The sequence below is a fragment of the Macaca nemestrina genome, chromosome 14, assembly GCF_043159975.1.
Source record: "Macaca nemestrina isolate mMacNem1 chromosome 14, mMacNem.hap1, whole genome shotgun sequence".
NCBI classification, from domain to species: Eukaryota; Metazoa; Chordata; class Mammalia; order Primates; family Cercopithecidae; genus Macaca; species Macaca nemestrina.
Window position 1 is genome coordinate 3,886,302 of NC_092138.1, and position 26,982 is coordinate 3,913,283.

At 37.0% G+C, this 26,982-nt stretch overlaps 1 protein-coding gene and 1 non-coding gene across 10 annotated transcripts in view; both read left to right on the forward strand.

Annotated features, from left to right (window-relative positions):
* The window catches only part of LOC105498891 (ankyrin repeat domain-containing protein 18A), an 89,013-nt gene that overhangs the window by 9,042 nt on the left and 52,989 nt on the right, over positions 1–26,982 (forward strand). For 3 of the 9 annotated variants that reach the window (XM_071077510.1, XM_071077509.1, XM_071077511.1), the window contains exons 4-13: positions 501–607; positions 1,383–1,520; positions 4,119–4,186; positions 7,359–7,493; positions 8,445–8,498; positions 10,463–10,536; positions 15,840–16,754; positions 18,332–18,481; positions 23,804–23,916; positions 26,117–26,246. In XM_071077510.1, the coding sequence (XP_070933611.1) occupies positions 501–607; positions 1,383–1,520; positions 4,119–4,186; positions 7,359–7,493; positions 8,445–8,498; positions 10,463–10,536; positions 15,840–16,754; positions 18,332–18,481; positions 23,804–23,916; positions 26,117–26,246 (1,884 nt within the window). The remainder of the gene's footprint in view (positions 1–500; positions 608–1,382; positions 1,521–4,118; positions 4,187–7,358; positions 7,494–8,444; positions 8,499–10,462; positions 10,537–15,839; positions 16,755–18,331; positions 18,482–23,803; positions 23,917–26,116; positions 26,247–26,982) is intronic. The other 6 variants (XM_071077508.1, XM_071077515.1, XM_071077512.1 and 3 more) reach the window with 6 other exon arrangements.
* LOC112423017 (U6 spliceosomal RNA) lies at positions 2,890–2,992 on the forward strand. Its single transcript, XR_003013465.1, has one exon. It is a non-coding gene; the product is annotated as a U6 spliceosomal RNA (small nuclear RNA).

Sequence of the window (26,982 nt, forward strand, 5' to 3'; positions counted from 1 at the left end):
ATGGAACCTTTTCGTTGGGGTACAGTTCTTCTGGTAAAACAAATATTCTTTGAAATGTAGTTTAAGAAACACTGCTCTAGAGATAATTTAAATCATTAATTTATTTTAAAAACTTAAAGCATTTGCTACTATGTCTTAGGTTTTAGGGTTATAGAGAAAAAAGATACAGCCCTTGCCCTCAAGAAGCTCTTGGTTTCAGTGGGAAACAATGAAATAATTACAATATACTGTGCTAAATGCTGAGATAGAAGCAAGGATTTTTGGGACTGGTAAATAAAGTGAGTTTTGGAGATGACCGAAGTTAATGTGGGGAGGCAGAGGAGGGGTGTTTGCAAGGCAGTGTGTGGGAAAGCACAGAGGAGTGAAAAGGAAGGGACTGCTTTGCATTTACTTTCTTTCTATATTGTAAGTTTAAGTTCATAGCATCTTATAGAAGATTTTTAGTTCAGTTGAGAAATATGTAATTTTGTGAATTATAAATTGTTTTTGCTTTCTTACAGGAGGGAAACACTCCACTTTTGTTTGCTATAAATTCTAGGAGACAGCAAATGGTGGAATTTTTATTGAAGAACCAGGCAAATATACATGCCGTTGACAATTTCAGAAGGTACCATAGTTTTTGGTTTTTTTTTTGTTGTTTTTTGTTTATTTCCTAAAAACCTGAGTGTTCTGGAGTGGTAACTCAAGTGAGAAATGTTAATAAGATTCACTTATAATTATTGACATATAGTAAAAAATAATACAAATAATCAGTTAGGTAGAAAAGCAGTTATTTGGACTGAGCAACATCAAAAACAGTATATAGTAGGATTCATCTTTTCTTATAGACTGTTATTTGTAATCTGATGTTTTTGGTCCTGTAATCATAATAACTAAAGGGGTTTTGTATTTTCTTAATTTTATAAAGCATAGACTTTAACTTTCAGTTTACAACAACTACTATCACTATTATTGTTGTTGTTGCTGTTGTTTTCAGCCTGCAGATAGCTCTTACATGTTTGACCCCTAGCTGACTTTGAATTACAATATATCAGACTAGGAAAGCAATGGGGAAATCTTCATCTAAATCTTTGCCTACTTTAGATAAGTGACCTTAGCACAGTTTCTTGGCCATCAAAGGATTATAAATTAAGAGCTTGTATTATGTCATATCCCAGTGGGACAAGAAGCTTCCTTGTTGTCCCTGCCTTCTAGCCTTGGTGGTAATTTACCAAGATGAACACTTGAGCACCCAAGATGCTTATACACATAAGCTAGTACATGTAAATGGTTATTATGTCTATCCTGAGAGGCAAGATATGAAATCGGTAAAGCGTATCCAATTTGCTAATTAAATATCTTTATTAAAGTTCTTGAGTGCTGTTATTTCTTTGTTATTTTAGAACAGCCCTCATGCTTGCTGTGCAGCATAGCTCATCAAGTATCGTCAGCCTCCTCCTTCAGCAAAATATAAATATCTTTTCTCAAGACATGTTTGGCCAAACTGCTGAGGATTATGCTGTTTGTTGTGATTTGAGAAGGTATATGCTTATATTAGGTTAATACTACATTAAGGTTTAAAATAATTACAAATATTGCATCTTATACATTAGGTGAGAGTTCATAGTTTGGTTGAAGTAGTTTGGAATGGCAACAAGTTAGTCCACTTTTTAGCCAGAAATCAAACAGAAAGCTAGACTAGTTAGAAGTAGCAATGAGTGCAAGATTCTTTCAGAATCTTTGAAGACCTTTATCCCTAGGGATCTCAGTGTTGTTCATTTCATTCCAAGTATTACCCTTGTATGTGAGACATAAATAATGTCACATCTTTTACTTTCTTTTTTTCTTTCTTCTTTCTTCTTCTTTTTTTTAAACAAAGTCTCACTATGTTGCCCATGTTCCTGAGCTCAAGTGATTCTCCTGCCTCGGCCTCGCAAAGGCCACCATGGCTGGCCTGACTTTCCAAATTAGTTGTTGGGTCTTGAAATGTCCAGTTTAGCAGAAAATCTTGTATTTATTCCCTGGGGCTATCTCTTATGCCTTCCTGCTTTGGATTTTTCAAAAAGCTAAGGGGTTCCCTAAGTCCAAGGAAGACAATCTTGCTTTACAAGTCAGAAGAAGGGGGGAAAAGGCCGTTCTAGTCATTCTGTTGTTTCCATTGATTCACTTCCTGTATTGCTGCCATTGTAACTTGTCCTGCAATCTGGTAATGATTGACTTTTGACACCAGGATGCCCTTACTGATTCAGATCCCTCTCTCTTCATGATGACTCATACACAGTGTCCACAGCTACAGTGTTTTTTAGTTCATGTACATAGATAGGCTCAGCCATTGTTCCCAGCACCCTGCTCTGGCAGAAAGGCCTCCTAGCTTTACCCACACACGTAGTGAGTAAATTGACCTTCTCCCTAATACTAAAAACCTTATTTGTAGCCCACGTCTTAGCTTGGCCTAGCCTATACCTTCATGGTATGTTATCCTTTGAGACCAGTGTCCATCTGTTCTCTAGCAAATATTAGTTGGATTGTACTCAACAGTCAGGGATGTTCAAATAATGTTGCAGGAAGAGAGCAGAGGTCCCTTTGCCTTTTGTTGTCACATCTGTACCTTGAGCCTTTTTTCTGTCCCGTGTAGCCTTTTGTTAGATAGCAGAATGTTCCACATTATCCTTCAATAGAGTAATGAGCACCAACTTGGAGTTGGCCCCTCAAGTAATGTGTTTCCATAATAATGAAAACCTGTCAGGCTCTTTGCATCTCCACCTCAAGTTTTTAAAATATTTTAAAATTCTACCTCACAGGAAGTCATTCAACAGAATTCTCTGTATCTAAAGTAGGTAATTTGGATTTAACAGAGCTAAGCCTCATCCATGACTTTTGAGTATCCGTGTATAAAACAGGACTTTATACTTGTTTCAGCAGCACATATTCTAAAATTGGATCAATACAGAACAGATAAGCATGCCTGCTGCCTAAGGATGGCACACAAATTCAGAAAGCATTCCACATGTTGCATGGTCCCCAGAAGGTCATTTGACTATTTGTTAACTAGCTTCAAGGAAATAATGTGAGTCAAACCAAAACAGGAGTCACCCAATATGGAAATTGTTATTATGATCATTATAGAAGTATTCATGTAAGGTGATCTGTGAAATGAGAACAGAGCTGAGTGGCATATGGGATGTTACATGCAAATATGTTGTTAGTACATGACTTGGAAATGAAGAAACATCAACTTGCATCTCTTTCATGGAACTGAAAAACAATACAAGCAAGGCTTTGTCTTGTGTGTCAGTCGGAGAGGACCCAGAAGATGCAGCCTCTGACACAGACCTGCTGGCTCTGAGTTTGAGGAGGTAGAGAAGGAATGGTAGTTGTCCCAGCCAGGTTTTGACATCTATTAGTTTTCTGCCCTTGGTGTGATTGATGAGCTCAGTAATAGGGGACAATTAGGTTATATGTTTTAATGAGACAATAATATATTTATATATAAATTTAGTTATAAGTTATGAGCTAGCTAAAATGCTCTGAACTATAAGCCACAATGAATAGAACTAATAACCAAAATTAGCACTTAATAATATTCTCTGAAAACTGTGACATTCAAATATTAGAAGCTATGAAAAAACACCCATCAGGTTTTATTTGAGATTCCAAAATTGTTCCAGCAATGCAGCTCAAGAATAAATTTTTCCATTGCTTTACTATTTCTCTGAACATTTAAACATTTTACCTCATTACATCCTCCTAACAACCTAGTGAAGTCAAGTAGTAAAATCTTTGTTTTTTAGAAGAAGCCGTGGAGCCTAAGAGAAGCAACTGGTCTGAAAACAAAATACCTATTGGTCACAGAGCGAGGACTTACCCTGAGTGCAGGACGGTTTCCAGGCTGTTAAGCTAACTAGAATTAACTTACTGAGCTATGTTTTTCTCAGTTTATGAGTACTTCCTGTTTTTCTTCTTTAATTAGAAGCTTAATAAGTTTATACAGCTTAAAATTTTAAAGTGTATTGGACATTAGAGTTCTGATATTAGCTCTGATATTGTCTGAAATGCTTTAAGAATTTAATATGTTTGGTAAATATTTTTCATATCACTATTAAAATACTAATTTTATTTATTACATTTATTATGCATAGCATTCAACAACAAATTTTGGAACATAAAAATAAGATACTTAAAAATCATCTTCGAAATGACAATCAAGGTAAGACTTCTGATAGTAAATTTCTCATTTCTCTTGGTGGTCTTACTGATTTTAAAAAGCAAAATTACAGGCCAGTCGTGGTGGCTCAAACATGTAATCCCAGCTCTTTGGGAGGCCAAGGCGGGTGGATCACCTGAGGTCAGGATTTTGAGACCAGCCTGGCTAACATGGTGAAACCCCATCTCTACTAAAAATACGAAAATTAGCTGGGCATGGTGGCGGGCGCCTGTAATCCCAGCTACTTGGGAGGCTGAGGCAGGAGAATCACTTGAACCCAGGAAGTGGAGGTTGCAGTGAGCTGAGATGGCACCACTGCACTCTAGCCTGGATGAAAGAGCGAGACTCTATCTCCGAAAAAAACCAAAAAAAGTAAGATTACGTATTTTTAATCATAAAAGAGCAGTTTAAAATATGTATATTTATGTATAAATTAATTTTTTAAATTTAATTTCTTTAGTTTAGAATTCAGTTATTTAAGAAGTTAGTTCTCAATCTCAAACAGTATTCTCTGAAAAAAATTCATTTATGATCCCTGAAATTCTACATTATATTTTTGTATTAATATAAATAAGAAATTAGATTTTTAAGTTAACATGTTGCATTTTCCTCTATAATTACATTGTTACAAATTGCACTTGTTATGCAAATGGATCTTCTATTTAACTTTTATAGTAAATGGTTTATATTTAGTAAATAAATGTTAATTACAGTTGATTCTTGAATGTTGTGGGAGTTAGGGACTCTGATCCCTGTGCAGTTGAAAATCTGAGTATAACTTTGACTCCTTCCAAACATAACTACTAATAGCCTACCATTGACTGGAAACTTTACTGATAACATAAACAGTCGATGAACACATAGTTGGTATGTGTTGCATTATTATATACTATGCTTTTAGAATAAAATAAGCTAGAGAAATGAAGCTGTTACAAAGAAAATCATAGAAAAGAAAAAAACATACCTACTATTCATAAACATAAGTGAATCCTCCCAAAGGTCTTCATCTTCATCATCTTCAGGTTAATTAGGCTGAGGAGGAAGAAAATGGTTGGTTTTGCTGTCTCTTGGTTGCAGAGGCTGAAGAAAAATCTGCATATAAGTGGACCCCTGCAGTTCAAACTCTTATTGTTCAGGGTCAAGTGTATTACACAGGAATCTGTGTCACTAAGAAAGTAACTGTCTTTAGAACTGGGAATTCAACAATCCCTTTCTGATACCATAAACAAATGGCAATAAGAACCATAAAACTGAGCCATTGTGCACCCATACAAATAGGAGGTTATTTCTGAAGATACCTACTGAATGCAGAAGACAGAAAAGTAATCCCTTCCCGAGAAGCAGAAGTTATGTTACATATTCTTATACAAACAAGGTCTACTTTTAATTTATTCACCATAAGTTGGAACCTCATGAGATATATTCACTTCTTAGAACAAGCTGTGTTTTTTTATATGCTGGATAATTATAATAATAGTAATTTTGTTGGGACAAGATAATCTGTTACCAGGCTGGGCGTGGTGGCTCATGCATGTAATCCCAGCACATGGGAGGCCAAGGAAGGCAGATCACTTGAGGTCAGGATTTTGAGACCAGCCTGGCCAACATGGTGAAACCCTATCTCTACTAAAAGTACAAAAAGTAACCAGGCATGGGGGTGGGCACCCATATTCCCAACTACTCGGGACGCTGAGGCAGGAGAATTGTTTGAACCTTGGAGGTGGAGATTGCAGTGAGCTGAGAACGTGCCACTGCTCTCCAGCCTGGGTGACTGAGCAAGATTCCATCTCAAAAAACAAAACAAAACAAAAAAAAAAAACTCTGGTAACCATTAGGCAAGAGATGATCATAATAAATATTCCAATAGCCAAACTGTAGGCTCAAAAAATTTTTTTAAATTATCATAAAATTATAAAAATGGTTCACAATAACAAAAGTATAACACCTAATGTGTTGTACAGTCTGAACTGTATAAAGGCACCGTTAATTTAGTATATATTTATCAAACCACTTCTATAAGTTAGGTTTGGCAAATGCACGAGACAAAGATGGAATTGACGTAGTTTTTGTCTTTAAGGTGCTCATAATAGAATATTAGAATATAGATAACTATTTAATTTTTGTGTTTTTTAACAGACTTTTTAAGAAAAATATTTTAATTCATTCATATACTTGTCCACTTAAAAAATAACTATCATATATCTTTTATAGACTAAGCATTTTTCCAATGTTACAAAATACATTTAAAAAATACAGTTAGGAGATTGTTATTACCACTGTTATTTATTTACCACCTTAAATAGTGCTTACTGTATGTCCAATGTCACCTGGGAGCTTATAGTTATTATTTATTATATATGTATCATGTTCAGTACGTGCCAAGCACGTTTATGTTTGTGGTAATGAATGCAAGCTTCTAAAATGTGGGTAGGATTTAGGGTAAGCATGCAGAGTGGGTGGAACTTTGCCAGGTAAGGAGGCAGAGGGATGATGCTTGGCAGAAGGAGTATCTAACAAGCTTGCATGTTTGACAGAAGCAGCAGCCACGAGGAATGAAAGTTTTAAAACACGAGGAGCAAGTTCAAAAGATAGGACACCTGAGTGAACTTTGTAGAGTTTATGAGCAGTTCAAATTTACTAGTGCAAAAAAATATATATGGAGAGCTTGTTAATGAGGTGAAAATAGCTTACAGTTATTATTTATTACGTATTTATCGTGTTTAGTATGTGTCAGTGAAGGCAGGCTTAGGAGAGACTTTGTTGTTGGTTTACCTGTGTCTAGAAACAAGTCCAGTAAAAGACTTTTAATAGTATAGAACTGAGTAGATCTTATCCTGTAGGCCAGGGGAAACTTCTGAGGTAGAATGCTTTTGGCTGCAGATACTAGAGGACATAACAGTGGCCAAACCATAAGAACCAGGCTTGTTTTGGTTGTCTGGTGATATTATTGGATCCCACTTGTTCCTCTTTCAGCTATGCTGTTGACAGTGTCTTGTTCATGTCTCCTTTCATGATTGGCTACTTAGCAACAGCTCCAAACATCATGTTCTCACAAGACAGTATCTAAAGGCTGGAAGGGCTGCTTTTCTTCACATGTGTCTTTTAAATTGGGAGAAAACTCAGAACCTTGCAGGGGACGTTTTGTAATTTTTTTTTTTTTTGGGGGGGGATGTAGTCTCTCTCTCTCGCCAGTCTGGAGTCCAGTGGCACGATCTCGGCTCACTGCAGCCTCCACCTCCCAAGGTCAAGCAATTCTCCTGCCTCAGCCTCCCGAGGAGCTGGGACAACAGGCACGTGCGACCAAGCCCAGGTAATTTTTCTATGTTTAGTAGAGACGGGGTTTCACCTTGTTGTCCAGGATGGTCTCGGTCTCTTGACCTTGTGATCCGCCTGTCTCGGCCACCCAAAGTGCTGGGGTTACAGGCATGAGCCACCGTGCTCAGCCCTTTTTGTAAAATTTTATTAGCTGGGTCACACCACATACTCATTCCTAAACCAGGCACTGAGAAAGCAAATGTGGTTATGTGATTAGCTTTGAATAATCACTTACCTTTTGAAGCTGGAGAGGAGTATTGAGATAATAAATATCCAAATAGATTTGTGATTCTCCAGCAAGAAACAACAAGGAACTGCTCTTGGGTAGGGAGCCAGCAGTGTTTGCTCTAGAAATTCATTGGAAAATTGTGAGCAGGGGAGGCATTAGATTCAATTTGAGAATTAGGGCATTCTGTTCAGGGTATAAAGCAGGGATTGGCAAACTTTTTCTGTAAAGGGCCAAATAGGAAATATTTTAGGCCATGTGGTCTCTCTTTCTCTCTCTCTCTCTCTCTTTCAAGAACGATTTAAGCAGCTGAAGGCCATGTGATCTCTGTCGTAGCTACTCAACCCTGCCATTGTAGTGTGAAAGCAGTCATAGGCAGCATGTCAGTGAATAGGCATGACTGTACTCTCATAAAACTTTACTGAGAAAAAACTTATGGTAGGCACGATTTGGCGTGTGGTCTGCAGTGTGCTGACCCATTTTGTAGAGGGTAGATGGAGGATAGGTGTCACCTGGGAGCATATAGTTATTATTTACTAGAAATTTATTATGTTCATTAGATGCCATGCAGTTTTAAATTTGTGGTGATGACTGCAAGCTTCTAAAAAAATGGGTAGGATTTAGGGGAAGCATGCAGAGTGAGTGAAACTTTGCCAGGTAAGGAGGCAGAGGAATGATGTTTTCTAGAAGGAGTATCTAACAAGCTTGCATGTTTGGCAGAAACAGCAGCTGTGAAGCCTGCAAATTTGAAAAAAAGGAAAGAAGGTGCAAAAGGTAAGACACTTGAGTGTCTCTACTCTTAACCATGTGAAGAGACGGGGAGACAAGGGAAGCTTCAGCCGTAGTTAATGCTGTAGTTTCCTTGTCACAAATCCATGGAGTCCATGAGTCTATTACAAGGTTTTCACCCATCCATTATAAAATAAAACGGTGGAGCTCCAGTTTATTCATTTGAAAATATTGGTGTTGCCAGGGATGGTGGCTCCTGCCTGTAATCTTGTCAGTGTTGGAGGCTGAGATAGAAGCATCCCTTGAGGCTAGGAGGTCCAGCAGCCTGGGCAACATCGCCAAATCTTGTGTCTATTTTTTAAAAATCTGTAGCTGGGTGTGGTGTTCTGCCCCTGTGATCTCAGTTACTTGGGAGGCTAAAGCAGGAAAATTACTTGAGCCTAGAAGTTTGATCCTGCAGTTAGTTATGATAGCAACCTTACACTGTAGCCTAGGTGGCAGAGTGAGACCCCATCTCTAAGAAAAATCAAGTCAAATAGGATAAGATACAATAAAGTAAAATGTTGGTCTTTTTCTTGGAATTATGCGTTTCTAATTTGTTTTGCTTTTTTTATAAATTTAAGAAACAACAGTAATAGTTGGTTTATATAAGGCTTTCAGAAACTGGCTTCTGCCCAAATCTCCATCTGCAGCCCTTTCTCTGTCTGCCTCTTTTTCTGGCATTACTGAGCTGCTGGTGATGCCCCCGTCACCGTCCCTCTCATGTAGACAAATACGTACACTCTGGGAGACTTCTCTCCCTCTCTTGCCACTGCCTGGCATGTACTATCTTTCCTGCCCTCTGCCTCTTTTAATCTGGTGAACCTCACTGTCTAAGTCTCAGCCCATGCATGATCTCTAGAAAAACCATCCCTGACAGCTTTTATTCTCATTCTTTAAACCCCAGTGCCTACCACTTAGCAGGAACTCAATTAAACATTTAGTAAAATAAAGACTTTATACAAAGATGATTGCTACAGTCTAGCAACAAAGGGGATAGACGTGCAAAAACATGATGCGCAGTTCAGATGGTGAAGTGACACTAGAAAAATGGACACTAGAAAAATGGACTAAGGGAGCCCCAAGGACGGAGAGCCTGTGTATGTGGAGAATGATAGCCAGATTCAAGGAGGACTTCACATAGCATTTTGAGCCTTTTTTCCTTTTTTCTTTTTCTGTTTTTGGAAACAAGTTCTTACTGTGTCATCCAGGGTAGAGTGCAGTGGCATGATCGAGACTCACTGCAAACTGAAACTCCTGGGCTTAAGGGATCCTCTTGCCTCAACCTCTTGAGTAGCTGGGACTACAGGCACACACCACCATACCTGGCAAATTTTCTGTAGAGTCAGGATTTCACTATGGTCTCCAGACTGGCCTTAAACTCCTGGCTTTAAGCAGTTATCCCACCTGGACCTTCCAAAGTGATGGGATTACAGGTGTGAGCTACTGTGCCCAGCCTACATTCTGAGTCTTACAACACAAAAATACATTTATCAGAATAGTAGAGGAAAACATTTCAGATGTAAAAAACAGGGTGTACATTATAAAGGTGTAACAGTAACAAAAATTTTGCAAATTATTAGTAAATAACAACTTAGCATGTTGTTTAAAAGATACTATTATGAAGTAGAGAATGGTAAAGTGTTACTTTATATGTTTTCACTCTATTTTTAAATTTTGTTTTGTTTCCAGCAGTTTTGTTTATTTACATTGGGTGGAATAATTTGTGGGTGACCCTGAGACTTTTGCATGTCTTGAACCTGCTGATATCTAGTGTCTCCCCAAGTGGTTTGTTAAAGTTTTAGGTAATTAGAAGTGCTTCTTAAAAATGTAAATATTCCAATAAACATTTAGCTTCATTTAAACTCTCAATTTATAAAATAAAAGTATGTTATTTTGTATCCATTTTAATAAAGATTATAGTCTTTATTCTAAGTCATTCATTTTAACTGAACATATGGATTTGTCAGCAGAACACAACTTAAAAGTGGCTTCAGAGGAAAAGCAAGAAAGGCTTGAAAGAAGTGGAAATAAACAGCCACAGGTATATAGCAATTTAAATTTCTGGTTTACTATTGGTTTGTTTGTTTGTTTTTCTTTAATACCATAGCATAGTCCAAATGAAGTGACCTTATAGGCTATCCTTTTAGAATCCAACAGATCGTAATTTCATATTGAATTTTAAAACATTTTAGCCAGTTATAAAATTTAAAATATTCTTACAGTCTGTAGTAACTCATAGCTATCTGTACCCTTGGAATTGAGGCCAGAAATTTCCAGAAGTCGCTTTGCTCTTTTATTTTTATAACCTTCTTCATTATAAAGAAGGTAACATCAGAAATGGAGTTGTATTACTAAGCAAGAGAAATTATGAACAATTGGACAGTGATGGCCCCTGAGTTCACCTCATGTTAAAGGAGTGGTTCCCAGTGGTTCGAACTTTGCAGTTTTATGTTGCTGGTCACCAGTGCTGAGGTTAAAGACTTCGTCTGTTTTTTGGTTTCTGGTTGCCTTTGGTGTCTATGTTCAGGGAGAGGATGGGGTCATAAAATCAGCCCAACTGCCTATTGAGAGAATCATGCCTTCCAGAAAGGGTCTTTGGTGTCAGGGTACAAGCAATAACTTTCTTGTTTTAACATAAATAGAAAATGCTATTAAAATTTTTTAACCCACTGTCACTAGTGGAGCTTAGAATATATTAGACCTGGATATAAGCAGATAACTTTCTAGATAACACTGTCATATTACAGTACAATATTTGAAGTAGAATCTAAAAATTTTCTTGTCTTTCTGATTGGTATTCATTTTGGCTTCTAATAATTTAGCATTTGCCAACTCTTTAGTTAATCCTCAGAGATATTAATTCACTGTAGGGGTTCACTATTTAGGGTATGCTGAGGTAAAAATCCTTTGAAGAGAGAAAGCCTATAGAATACTACATATCATCTGTGAACCCATTTCTGTCAGATTTAATTCATAATGAATTAAGTTTACTCCAAACAAACAGAGTTAAGCTTCCTGACTCATGTTTTTCTCCTATATTAAGCCAAGGCAAATTATTTTTTACTTCTTAGTTATAATCCAGTAACTTAGGGGTAGTAAAACATAGATTAAGTTTCACAGTTCAATTTTAATTATTTTCTATTTTTTCTTTGTTCATACTTAATTGAGACTAGAGTTAATTTTAAAACATGCACCCTGTCAGAAAAGACATCTGAGAAACAAAAGACGCAAATTAATTTTCACTTTTGCACCTGCAAAAAAAAAAAAAAAAGTCTCAAGAACCAGAACTGGGTAAAAATTGTAATAAAGACGATATATCTGTATATTCAGGACTTCCTTTAAAATTCATTACAAAGACTCACACCTGTAATGCCAGCACTTTGGGAGGCCTAGGCGGGCGGATCACCTGAGGTTGAGAGTTTGAGACCAGCCTGACCAACGTGGAGAAACCCCGTCTCTACTAAAACTACAAAATTAGCCAGATGTGGTGGCACATGCCTGCAATCCCAGCTACTCGGGAGGCTGAGGCAGGAGAATCGCTTGAACCTGGGAGGCAGAGGTTGTGTTGAGCCAAGATCATGCCATTGCACTCCAGCCTGGGCAACAAGAGTGAAAGTTCATCTCAAAAAAAAATTCATTACAAAAAAGTTCAACTGAAGATTGTTGAAAGTTTTGAAAAATCCAAAATTACTGTTTGTGCTGAGGAAGAGCTCTTACGTTGTAAACCTAAAGAGGGACAAAGTTAAAGGGAGTGCCCCGTAATTTGATGAATCATATCCCTGATAATATCCCTGAGGAAGCAGATACACCTGGAGTGTCTTAACTCTGTAGTATTCCAGGCATTGCCTGAACAGAACGAGCCCATCTCACTCAGGTCTTGTCATTACATTTACACTCGGAGTCCCTCAAACACACTTGCCAGTCGTCTTCTAAGCTTTATTCAAATGAAAATAAATCAGACTGTAAAAATTGTAACAAACCAGACATGTCGCCATTTCTCAAAGAGATGAAGAAGAAAGAGAATTGTTGTAATGATACAGAAATTGAAAAATTAAGGAACCCAGTAGTTATGGCTGAAATGAAAGAAGACTAAGAGTTTGATATTCAAATGACAAGAAAATACAACCCAGGCCGGGCGCGGTGGCTCAAGCCTGTAATCCCAGCACTTTGGGAGGCCGAGACGGGCGGATCACAAGGTCAGGAGATCGAGACCATCCTGGCTAACACGGTGAAACCCCGTCTCTACTAAAAAATACAAAAAAAACTAGCCGGGCGAGGTGGCGGGCGCCTGTAGTCCCAGCTACTCGGGAGGCTGAGGCAGGAGAATGGTCTAAACCCGGGAGGCGGAGCTTGCAGTGAGCTGAGATCCGGCCACTGCACTCCAGCCTGGGCGACAGAGCAAGACTCTGTCTCAAAAAAAAAAAAAAAAGGAAAATACAACCCAAAATACCACAGATTGGAAATTAGACGTTAGGCATTGGCCTCAGTCTAGAGATGCAAAAAGTCTTTTTGGTTTGTGGTTTGCTCACTTCAAAGAATTGAAGCATGTAATATGGATAGAAAGCTACAGTATTTCTGCTGTTACAGACACTTACAAAAACCGAAAACCAATACAGCGCTTGTTCCACAAGCCATATGGAACTTAGAAGCTCTTCTAAAGCTTAGAAGATGACTGGCAAGTGTGTTTCAGGGACCCACATGTGACAGTCCCACTGCTAATATCTATAAAAGCATGAAACCCGAATTAGAAAATGTGAGTTATTCTCCACCACATAGTGACAGAACATCAAAAGCATATCTAGAAGAAGACTTACAGCAAGATATGCAAAGGCTTAAGCATGAGGTGAGCTTGTTACAAGTAGAGGTCCTGGCTTTGAAGAAAAGAAGTTCAAAAAGAAAGAGGTTCCCTTGCTGCTTCTCTTATTATAAGTTATCTGATTCTTTCTGGTTCTCTACTCAAGAAAATCTCATGTGTATAGTTACAGTGGGGTTATCTAAATGTGTAGTTATGTGTCAAAGTAGATTAGTGCTGCTATCTAAATGACAGTTCTGGAAAACATTCCCATAATCTTTGCTCATTGATCAACTTAAGTCTCACTATGAGTCTTCCAAGTGGCATATGCGCTGGGAAAATTATTTAACCATATACCATGTGACCTTCTGAACTAGATAAGCATAAGGGAAATTGCTAAAGAAATAATGTCTAGATTCTTTTTTCTATATTCATTTTAATATGAATTACATTTATTTAAATGATAAAATGGTAATACAATGGGAGGGAAGCAATGACTGAGAAGAGACATGAAAATGTGTCTGACCTTGAGAGTTGCAACAAATATTTCCGGCCAAAGACGTCTGTTTAATGTGCTTCATTCATGCAGGTTTATCTGTTTGACTCAAACTGTTTAAACTTATAATTCCATCATGGCCACTTTAAATAATTTTGGAAACAAATATATATACTTTCACATATTTAAAAAAATCATCACTCTCCAATGTTTCTGTTGAATCAGACTTTTACATGATGTTGTTTCATAAAATATGGTAGGTTTTGAGATGTATGATTTTATCATATAAGTACCATAACTCCTCAGCCAAAAATTTAGCATTTGACTCTGTAGTAGAAGGCTGAGTTCTGTACATTGTATTCTAAAGATAGACAAAAATCTAGAGATTTTCCTTCAAAGTAAAAGCAGATGAGGCCTCCCACCACCCTCTGAGCCATTAAATTGCTTTGCCAAAGTCACACCTTTAATTTATTTGATGAATTTAATGCATTTATCTGGTAATTTATGTAATTCAGCAACATGTAATTGTATCTTCCCTTTTGGTGCCACGAAATGCTAGGTAATGCCACCTTAGGAGCGTTGAGTGAGTTACTTAATATTTCTTGGTTTTACTTCCCTTATCAAGTAGATAATGGGGCTAGAGTGGACAACTATACTGTATATCTTCCAGCTATAAACTTTTGTGGTAAGTGAATGTAAATTTGAGGAACATCTCATTTTCCAGGATTCTGCACTAGCAACTCAGCAGTTTCACTCAGCTCCTTGTGTTGTGGCAAACTTTGGTTCCTCTATTTCAGTGAGCACCTTCACTTTTTTGGTATCCCAGGATCCAAATGAAAAAATAAGGAGAACAAACAGTGGGGAAAAGAATAGCTTAGTGCAGAAAAGGGAAAGCTTCTTTTCTGTTTCTGAAGCCCCACATGTCACATCCTCTCAATCTGGCTATTTCATGGAGAATCCAGGTGACAAAGACAGAAGACACATTTTATGCCTGTGTCTTTTTGTTTCTCTGTTTTTGTGTTGATACATTTACACCACAGAAGTACCTGTGATCTGATGGAGAACTAGAAGTAGAATCAGAAGCCCTGAGGAAAATCCTGCAGCTTGCTTATATTTTTAACCTCACTTCTTTAAGGATTGTGATGATTAAATAAGTTCATCAATGTATGTGTGTAGAAGTGCTTAGTACAATGTCTAGATTTATGATTTAGTAAATGTAATTCTCACAACTGACTAAAAAATGTTGAGTCAAATCACAATAGAATATGATCAGAGAAACAGAACTTTTAAAACTTTGAGAGATTTTATCTGTCCAAATAGATGTGGAGGTAAAGCTCTTGCTCCAGGGTGGTGTCTGGGTTAGATATCAGAGTATAAATGCAATTTTCTTTTTTCAAGATTTTAGTCAAAATTTTTAACATTTAACTTTATGCTTTGAGTTTATTGTAATTCAGAGAAAGGTTTTTCCAATTCTGATATTCTTAAAAATTCTCTAGAGTGTGTGTGTGTGTGTGTGTTTACCTTTATGGATTCATTGACATCAAATAAATTTAATTTTTTTTTTTTTTTTTTTTTTGAGACGGAGTCTCACTCTGTCGCCCAGGCGGGAGTGCAGTGGCCGGATCTCAGCTCACTGCAAGCTCTGCCTCCCGGGTTTACGCCATTCTCCTGCTTCAGCCTCTCGAGTAGCTGGGACTACAGGCGCCCGCCACCTCGCCCGGCTAGTTTTTTTGTACTTTTTAGTAGAGACGGGGTTTCACCGTGTTCACCAGGATGGTCTCGATCTCCTGACCTCGTGATCCGCCCATCTCGGCCTCCCAAAGTGCTGGGATTACAGGCTTGAGCCACCGCGCCCGGCCTGACATCAAATAAATTTTTGAACTTTTTGAAATGTATGCTAAGGTTCAAGGTTTTACTTCAACTTTTTCTCCAGTTTGATATCCACTTACAGCAACTTTTAATTCCATGAATGTACAGGTTGTTCTTTCACTTCAGAAATAACCATGATGTGTTATTTTGTTGAGTGCTAGCTAAAAATTTGTTTTGTTTTATTTAGGATTCTCAAAGTTATGGAAGAAAGAAGGATGTGATGTATGGAAATTACATGTTGAAGAGAGACATTGCCATGCTCAAACAGGAATTATACACAATAAAAAATGACAGTCTCAGAAAGGAAAAAGAATATATTCAGGAAATTAAAAGTATTACAGAAATGAATGCTAACTTTGAAAAGAGTGTAAGACTCAATGACGAAATGATAACAAAAACAACGGCCCAGTATTCGCAACAGCTTAATGTACTGAAAGCTGAGAATACAAGGCTGAATTCAAAATTGGAGAAGGAAAAACACAGCAAAGAAAGACTAGAAGTTGAAGTTGAATCCCTCCATTCTAGCCTGGCCACTGCTATAAATGAGTACAATGAAATTTTGGAAAGAAAAGACCTGGAACTAGTTTTATGGAGAGCAGATGATGTTTCTGTACATGAAAAAATGGATTCCAATATTTCTCAATTAACAGATAAGAATGAGTTGCTTACCAAACAACTTTCTAAAGCTCGGGTGAAGTTCAATACCTTAAAAGGTAAGCTTCATGAGACAAGAGATGCTCTCCGGGAAAAGACACTGGCTTTAGAAAGTGTACAGATGGACCTAAAGCAAGCGCAGTATCGATTAAAGGAAATGAAGCAGATGCATCCAAATGAGGAAGCTAAAGAAAGTCAATCCTTTGGAAAGCAGAACTCTTTAGAGGAGAGAATACATCAAGAACTTGAAAATCTATTGCTTGAACAACAACTAAAGGATGCTTATAAGGAAGGCAATAATAAAGAGATAGTCATTAATATCCAAGAAGACTGTCTTGAGAATGGAAAGGAAGATCTTACAGAAGAAAAAAATATGGAATTAATGAATGAATATAATTATTTAAAAGAAAAACTGTTTCAGTATGAAAAAGAAGAAGCAGAAGGAGAAGTAAGTATGAAGAAAACTGTTTTTAACCTTCTGGAAACAAATTTAAGCATTTCATTCTGGCTGTATGTTGAACCTAGTTCAATATAAAGATAAATAGATGAAAATGTGTTTACCATACTGTATAATTCCATTTACATGAATCATCCAGGAAATACATGTATAGGAACAGAAAGAAGATTAATGTTTGTGTAGGGCTGGGGCTGGAAATGGGTGGTGACTGCTAATGGGCATGAGGGATTGTCCTGGAGTGATGAAAATGTTCTAAAGTTGGATTGTAGAGATGGTTGCACGACACAGTAAATTTACTAAAAATATTTGAACTGTTTGTTAAAACAGATAAATTCTATAAATCGTATTTCAACAAAGCTGTTTTAATAAAAATCATATTTCCACAAAGCTGTTTTAATACAAATATGTTTACTGTATCAGCTTGGAAACATACTTTGTTTCCAGAAAATAAAAGGTAGAACTGGCAGATGCTTTCCTTTGAGTAAAGACATTATGTCACCAATGAAATTTTAGTAGATACAGAGCAATGTTGATAAGGGAGGTAGTCTTATACTACTGAAATAATAAATTTAATGTCTTTATGTTGCCACATTCTAAGACCATAATGAAGCAGGTAAATGGAAATGCTTGTACCTGAAATGTGTATTTTGAAATTAAGATTCAATTAAGTGAGCCGCTTTGACACTTTTAATTCTAGATTTCCCAGATGAAGTGAAGTTTGTTGCTGTGTCTTGTGATGCTTTTCCTTTAGTGACTCTCTCTTTTATGTATTTTGGTTGGTATAACTTTGTTTTGATTCATACCAATGTGACTTAAGTCTAAAAATATGTCAGTCTCACATTATGTATTTTTCTGACCACTTAGAATTTTAAAGACATCTACTTGTTATAAAATCACAATTTGGAATAAATGTCACAAATTTTAGCAAAAAAAAATTTGATATAATGTTCCCACTGGTAGGTATTTATAATTTATTGTGAATATTTTATGAATAATTAGCTCATAATTTACATTTTAAGTCTCAATGGCTATCATTTAGATATAACTCTTTCCCGTACAAGGATACTTGTAGCTGTCTGTGATTTATGAGTTTGACATTGAATCCCCATTTTCAGACTAATGAGGGGTGGCAGAGTTAACGGAGAGTGGGATGGAAGTGAGTATGGGACACAGATGTAGGAGCTGAGGTCAGGGAGGGAGTTAGAGGCCATGTTACCTAGCGCCTTGAAGGCTATTGGAATTTTACTTTTATTCTGAGATAGGAATCTGTTGGAAGGATTTCAATAGGTGACTGAATATGTGAGGAACTCAGGTTGAGTTGAGGATCTAAGATGAATGAATAGTGGGCTAAATCCATCTGTCATGTAAGAGAATGATTTGGCAGGAAGATAACACCTTCTGTGTCCCTCACTGAATTCAGTAATAAAGAAGAATGTGTACATATGAGGAAAAGAAAGTGAATCTGTGTGTGTGGTAATAATTTTCAAAGCATGTATGCTAGAGTTAAATATTAACATAATTTAATAATAAGGCACTTTATAAAATTGGTAACAAAAATATTTTATCAGGTGATTGTGAGACGACTTCAAGAAGAACTGGCTGATCACCTTAACAAATTTTCTATGTCAGAATCTCCACTGGAAGGTACATCACATTGTCATATTAATTTGGATGACACACGGGCTTCAAAGAAGAAATTATTTCAAGTAGGAAGTCAAGTATGTATGGAATTTAACATGTAGACCATTAATCTGTAGCTGGTTGAATAATATAAAGTGTTTAGGATACTAATTTCAGTGGACAGCCTGTTTTTGTAATTTCATTATAATTGATTATTACCATTTTATTATCTTTATAACGTACTTATTTCTTCAACTCTGGCTCTTGTTCTGACATTTTGAAAAATAGTTGCATATGTTTTCTCTTACAATGTTTACTCTTGGGAAAGTTGAGAATGATAAATCACTCCTCACAGAAAATTGACTTTTTTCCTGTTAAACAGTATTTTTAGATAATTTCCTTATTGTCTTGGTGAGGCAAGCCAGATTGAGTCAGAGGAGAATGTTTAATGGAATATTGCAGAAAGTTGTCTTATTTCTTCACTTTTGTGAATGGACACAGAAGCTGTGCCTATTCATTTCATGGATTCTAGGTTAACTTGTACAGAAAGGTCATCATACTGTTCTTTGAAATGCACACGTTTTAGATTAATTCACAAACTGCTTGAAAAGTTAGGCATTGCCTTCATCTTCCTTTCATTTAAAATATACTGTAATGGCATAAAAATATTCAGATCTGATAGAGCATGTACATCCAAAATAGAGAGCTGAGAAAATTATCTTGATCCTACCATGAGATTTTTGAAACAATTTCACTGAGAGATAATTCACATGTCAGACAGTTCAACCATTTAAAATGTACAACTCAGTGTCTGTTAGTATATTCACAGCATTGTGTAATCATCAGCACAATCAATGCTAGAACATTTTCGCCACTCTGAAAAGCAACCCCACATCTCTTAGCCATGACTGCAACCCCTCTCCATGTCTCTCCACCTACCCCTACCCCATGTCTCTCCATCTACCCCAGTTATAGGCAACCACCGTCCACTTTTGTCTCCATAGATGTGTATGGTCTGCATATTTTATATACACAGAGTCATACAATATGAAGTCCTTTCTGACTGGCTCTTTCACTTAGCAGAATGTTTTCAGAATTTTATCCATGTTGTAGCACGTATCAGTAGTTTATTCCTTCTTATTGTCTCATAATAGTCTATTTCATGGCTGCACCAGTTTTCCATTCATTCGTCAGCTGATGGACCTTTAGGTTGTTTCCACTTTTTGGCTATTATGAAAACAGCTGTTGTGAACATTCATTTACAGGTTATTGTATGGATGTATGTTTTTATTTCTCTGCCATTGGACTTTATCCTAGCGTTAATTGGGCAGATGTCAGCCCCAGTTTTACCCATGCTGTCCTTCCTGCCTTCTCAGTTGCTGCTCATCTAGCCTCATTCATTCAGACCTGGCAGGCAATTTCCTCTTCATGAAGCTTTCTCTGACTGTTCTTACTCTCACTGACCTTACATCTCAGCACTTGTTGCCCAGTCTGCAGAATAACTTAGCCCTTAATTTGACATGGCTTTTATTTTTGATGGAAGATAATTTTGTCTCATCATAAATTTGCTTAAAGGGAAAATAATATCTGACATGCATGTCACCTATCCTTGTATAAATTGAAAATATTTTAGCTTGGCAGCTTTTAGCATAGAACAAAATATACCATACCAATGATTTCTTCTTTGAGACATTAACACAGTAAGTCTTTTATTCTAAGTGTATTTTTAGCAATTAAATATGAAATTAAAACCAATTAGTCTAATAAAGGAGAATTGTTCAATCAAATGCTCATGTTTTTCTCAGTATGAAAAAAGAATCTAAATTTGCCTTCCTTCACTATGTAGCCAAAACTGTATTTCTGGATGGTTGCCAGTTTGTCAGCTGAACAGTTCTGGGTGCAGCTTGTCTGATGAAAGCACAGCCCCTTAATCCGAGCGCTCAGCAGAGTACTCGTGAAAGCAGTGCCACAGCAACAGCTTCTGGGAGGGAATTGATTCAGAAGCCTTGATTTAGCAATAGAGTCCAGGGTTTTCAGCTCCGTGGCTCAGCCTGTCTCTGCTGGTCATGTCGGTTATGTACTACTCAATCCAGGAGGTGCTGTTTACATTGTACTACGTACATGACTGTTGCCCACTGAGTCATATGGAGAGAAAAGTAAGCTATAAATTATGCGCTCCCCATTTGCTACCACTTTCAGTGGTGTGAAGAATGATTCAGTGCAGCTATAGGAGACTACTCCCATTGGAATGCCACCTGCCTAATGTGTACAATTGTCAAGATATAAAAAAGTAAAAATTACCATGCTAATAGCAAATCTTATCTGTAGTTCACTATGTACATGGACTCTTCTAAGTGCTTCTAAGCAAATCTTATCTGTAGCTCACCATGCACCATGTACTCTTCTAAGTGCTTCATGTCAGTCCCCGGTTTAATCTTCCCAACATCCCAGTGAAGTAGATGGTATTATTCTCTCCATTTCATAGATAAAGAACCAGAGACACAGAAAATTAATTTTCTCAAGTTCACACAGCTAGTATCTGGTAGAGCTGGGATTCAGACCCAGGCCTTCTGGCTTCTGTGTAGAACTGCTTCTCAAACCATTGCATGGAACACCTGGTTGGTGAGGTGGTTAATGCCAGTAATTCTAGCACTTTGGGAGGCTGAGGCAAGAACAGTGCTTGAGCCCAGGAATTTGAGACCAGCCAGAGCAATATAAGTGAGACCCTGACTCTACCCAAAAAAAATTTTTTTAACAGATGAGGCATGGTGGTGCATGCCTGTAATCCCAGCTACATTGGAAGGCTGTGGTGGGAGGATCGCTTGAGCTCAGAATATCAAGGCTGCAGTGAGCGGTAATCAAGCCATCGCACTCCAGCCTGGGTAGCAGAGCAAGACTCTGTCTCATAAATAAAATGTTTTTTATAGATTCGCATAGAGTTGATTTAGACATCAGGCATAGAATTATTAGCCACTGTGATGTCTGCCTTGGGAGTAAAACATATAATAAGGGACAGCTTTAAACCATCTCAGTCAATAGCTTCTAACTTCTCCAGAAGGTTCTTATTTCATGAGTTCCTAAGCAAGAGACTACCTGGATAAGACATTTGGTGGACACCATTTTGAGATGAAGAATCTCGATTAGGAAGAAGGGAGATCTCTACTTGACTGGAGCTTCCCAATGATATAGTTGAGTGTCCCCAGAAAGAAACTGTAGAACAAGATGTTCATCATGCCATATCTCTATGGAAAAGGAAATTCTTTAGAAGGAAACAAAGGCAAACAATTGATAATCTGATTCTCATGGGAAAGTTTTCATTATACAAGAAAAAAAGGGCTGGGTGCCATGGCTCATGCCTGTAATCCCAACACTTTGGGAGACTGAGGTGGGTGGATTGCCTGAGGCCAGAAGTACAAGAACAGCCTGGCCAACATGGCAAACCCCTGTCTCTACTGAAAATACAAAAATTAGCTTGGTGTAGTGGTGTGCAACTGTAGTCCCAGCTACTTGGGAGGCTGAGGCAGGAGAATCACTTGAACCCAGGAGATGGAAGTTGCAGTGAGCCGACGTGACACCACTGCACTCCAGCCTGGATAAGAGACTGTGACTCTATCTCAACAAAAAAGAAAGAAAAAAAGGACAAAGTATAGTGGTCAAAAAAAGAAGAAAGAGAGAGAGAGATATGAAAGAAAGAGAGAGAAGGAAGGAAGGAAAGAAGGAAGGAAGAAGAAAGAAAGGAAAGAAAGAAAAAGGGAAAGAAAGAAAGAGAAAGAAAAGAAAGGAAGGAAGGAAGGACAAAGTATACTGGTCAATATCCAAAGAAAAAGGAAAAAAAAAGAAAAGAAAAGAAGGAAAAAGTACAAAGTATACTGGTCAATATCCTAAGGGTGAGACAGCCCCCCTTCAAGATTAGAAAATAATACTATATTCAAAGTAACATCAATAAGAATCAACATAAAATAGACAAGATTCACTATCTACAAAAGTAATCTGCACCAAGTAGCAATGTATGAGTGTGTGGTTGAAAATATTGTCTATAATATGTGTACTAGAAGGAAGAAGCCTCAGTAAAAAGGTCAGAGTTGGAAATATATATTAGGGAATCCAGGTTAACCTTTGGAGATTTTAGGAGTTCTGAGAGAATTTAAAAAGAGGAGTAGCAGCCGGGCATGGTGGCTCATGCCTGTAATCCCAGCACTTTGAGAGACCGAGGTGGGCGGATCATGAGGTCAGGAGTTCAAGACCTGCCTGGCCAACATAGTGAAACCCCATCTCTACTAAAAATACAAACAATTAGCTGGGTGAGGTGGTGGGCACCTGTAATCCCAGCTACTCGGGAGGCTGAGACAGGATAATCACGTGAACCCGAGAGGTGGAGGTTGCAGTGAGTGGAGATCGCACTGTTGTGGAATCAGGAGGACCAGAGACAGACCTTGAGGTGTATACAGGAGGATATCTTTATTGAGTGTATTCAGATCCAGTGGACTCAACTTTTGACAAACTGGGCCCAGAACAAAGACAGCACTTGACTTTTTTTATGCACACCTCAAAAAGAGGATGGGCTAGCTTGAAGCAGGCTTACAGTTAGAGTGGTGTGAAAGCACGGATACAGAGCAGAACAATTAATTAAATTGTGACAGGTTCATAACTCAGGATTACACATGACGTTTGCCAAGCAACCCAGATGTCTGTTATCTAGGTTTTGCTCTAAAGAGCCATACACTGGTTTATCTCAAGTTTCAGTATACAAAGTGATGAAAAGTAGCTCTCTGGATGAGACCATGTGTCATAGAGTCCAATGGAAGGGGAGAAACAGGATAATAGAAAAGCCACAAAAACTAGACAAAAGTTATTATTTGTTTATTATAGAAAAAATAAACTTTGTTTAAAGAGAAATGGTAAAGAGACATGGAAAGACTAAAACCCACAGGTGAATACTTACAGAGGATGACAGTATTTAGCTCAGCCTGAAGATAGATGAGGATAAAAAATGTAATGGGAACTAGTAAGAGTTTTCTAAAAATCATCTTAATAAGATGTAATTTAACTTGGAATATCTTAAACTATTAATGACAATGTTTCTAGAGCATCTTTAAAAACTAAAATGTAAATATAGCTACCTTTATTTTTTTTCTTTTACTAACCCTTAGTATTTTATGTGTAAAAATTCTCATTTTTAACAAACATTTTTGGCAGTTTAAATTTCAGAAAAGATAATGATGAAAGTGTGAATCATTTTTAGCTGTTTTAAGAAAATGACTATTTTTGAAATCTGTCCTTATTGGCATCAGGTTTATAAAACGCACCTTATATACCTGCCTAAATACATATTATTCGTCAACTTATGAGAAATAATATTTTTAAGATAAAAGAGGGGCTCTAGATTTTGCAAAAATAATTTTAAACCCTTTGTTTTCAAGCCTGAAGAAAAACATGAAGAATTCAGAAAACTTTTTGAGTTAATATCATCACTGGACTATAATGTGGATCAAATAAGAAAGAAAAATCATAAATTAGAAGAAGAGACAACTGGGTATAGTTTTCATATTATAGGACATTTTAACCATTTATTAATTGATTTAACTCTAACTTTACTTGACTAAAACCTAGATACAAATTCATTTTATGTCTGCATTTTCATAATTAAACGAATTGTATTTTAAAATGTATTTCAGAAACTCACAACGCAACTTTATAGGCATGTGAGCAGGAGTCCATGACCCTTGCACTTTTTTGTTGGAATTATTAAAAAATCAAATTTCAGTATAAAAACACAATAACTGATGAAAAATAGATCTCTGGATGAGACCATGTGTCACAGAGTCCAGTGGAAGGGGAGAAACGGGGCAGAAGTCAGCTAAGTGCTATGGCAAAGTTGGGATGAAAACATTCATATTAAAAATATGTGAAAAAAAAGAAACAATGCGATCTCAAAATTTTTTTGAATGCCAAAACATTACACTTATTTATTTATTTATTTTTTGAGACAGAGTCGGGCTCTGTCACCCAGGCTGGAGTGCAATGACATGATCTTGGCTCACTGCAACCTCCACCTCCTGGGTTCAAGTGATTCTCTTACCCGAGCCTCCTGAGTAGCTGTGATTACAGGAGTGCACCACCTTGCCCGGCGAATTTTTATATTTTTTGTAGAGACAGTGTTTCACCATGTTGGTCACGCTGGTCTCGAACTCCTAACCTCATGATCCACCTGCCTCGGCCTCCCAAAGTGAGGCATGAGCCATTGTGCTTGGCAACGTATTCTTTAATGGTTTTGAAAACAATAATGACAATGCTTTGGGCATGTGATGTCAAGTGCACTCTTCATGACCTAGTTTGAATTTTTATTTCTGAAGATATTTTTGCTGTATTTGGTCATCTTTTCTTCCTTTTACAGTGTTCTTCTCTGCTGCATTCAAATTTTTTAAAGACCTATTTGTGTCATTCTTTAACATCAAAATTTATCTTGATATATAGCTTGTATTTGGTTTCTGCTTCTTTCTTTTGCTTTTAGATATAAAACATATCATGGAAATTTACTCATTTTACATGGGTACCTCCATTGTATACATGAAGTATACATCTTATTAAACTTTTGTTTTACAGAAATAAATTATACATATGTATAAATATATGTATAACCTAAAGAAAAAGAGTAAAAGACCATTCATGTTTTGATCACAGATTAAAAAAAAAAAAATGGAATGTGTCTTTGAAGTCCTGAACACAGCTAGTTTTCTGTTTATTTACTGAGCACTTAAGTTGGTTCTCTGATTCTATTCAACATTTTTCTGTCATTGTCTTTCTCTACATGGTTTTGTATCTCTTTCATTTTGTTGGATTATGTCAGTAAAGATCTCTAGATCTCTTCTTCAAAGTCTTTAAATCATCACATATCTGTCTCCACCTTTCCTTTTTTCTAAAACTGCCTGTTTTCTTTTTCTCCTCAACTCAGATATTAAAGATGTTTCCTTACTTCTCTTTCTCTACATTGAATGACCTTCTTGATGCTTTTTGTGTGTACTTTTTTTTCTTGTTATAGACTGTGGTCATCGGATATCAAAATGTATTTTTGTGTCTTTTTCAAACATGTATGTGTTTTACTTTTTTTAATCTTAGTTACTCATCTCTGGGTTATGGCGTATATTTACTAATAGGTCATTTTATCTTAGCATACCAAAATGGATGTGAATAGTTTATTTATAAAAAACTGTATGGTTAGGCCAGGTGTGGTGGCTCATGCCTGTAATCCCAGCAATTTGGGAGGCCAAGGCAGGTAGATCATTTGAGGTCAGGAGTTCGAAACCAGCCGACCAACATGGTGAACCTCATCTCTACTAAAAATACAAAATTAGCCAGGGATGGTGGCACATGCCTGTAATCCCAGCTACTTGGGAGGCTGAGACAAGAGAATCACTTGAACCCAGGAAGCAGAAGTGGCAGTGAGCCGTCATCACGCCATCGCACTTCAGCCTGAGCAACAAGAGTGAAATTCCATCTCAAAAAAAACTGTATGGCTATCGTATCACTTTACCTGCTATGTATGCCATAAAATTGTTGTTCATATTATTTATCTAAGATTATAATTTCATATAGAATATTTTCAAACTATGTTCAGTTGAAACTGAGAGGATCATAGTTTATAGATTTGTTTCTTTGATATGCCATAACATAATATCTGTTTAAACAATTACTCTTACAAATACTTGACTTACTACTTCTGTACATTTCTGCAGATGTAAGAAATGCCTAGAAATGACAATAAATATGTTAAATGTATTTGGAAATGAAGACTTCAGTTGCCATGGAGACTTAAATACAGATCAACTGAAAATGGATATTCTGTTTAAGAAGCTAAAACAGAAGGTAATTAAAAATAATTATTTTATCTTAAGGTCTAGATTACATGTGCAAGATGTGCAGGTTTGTTACATAGGTAAACGTGTGCCATGGTGGTTTGCTGCACCTATCAATCCATCACCTATGTATTAAGCCCCGCAGGTGTTAGCTATTAATATTGATGCTCTCCCTCCTGACCCAAACAGGCCCAGGTGTTTGTTGTTCCCCACCCCAAGTGCATGTGTTCTCATCATTCAGCTCCTACTTATAAGTGAGAAGATGCAGTGTTTGGTTTTTTGTTCCTGAGTTAGTTTGCTGAGGATAACAGCTTCAAGTTCATCCATGTCTTGCAAGGAGCATGATCTCATTTGTATGGCTCCATAGTATTCCATGACGTATATATACCACATTTTTTTTATCCTGTCTATCATTGATGGACATCTGGGTTGACTCCATGTCTTTGCTATTGTGAATAGTGCTGCAATGAACATACAAATACATGTATCTTTGTAATAGGATAATTTATATTCCAACATAAGGTAATTTTAAATCAGTTTGGGGATTAAAATTATGTAATTTGGGGAAATATTAATGATGGATAAACCCAAATTCAGCCATAATATGTTTAAGGAGGTTGATTCTGAGCCAATATGGTGACTGTGGCCCTGGATTACTGAATCTCCAGAGCTCTTGAGAAAGTTTCATGAGACAGTCAGATTACAGTTTGGTTTTGGTTTTGTACATTTCCAGCAGACAGAAGGTG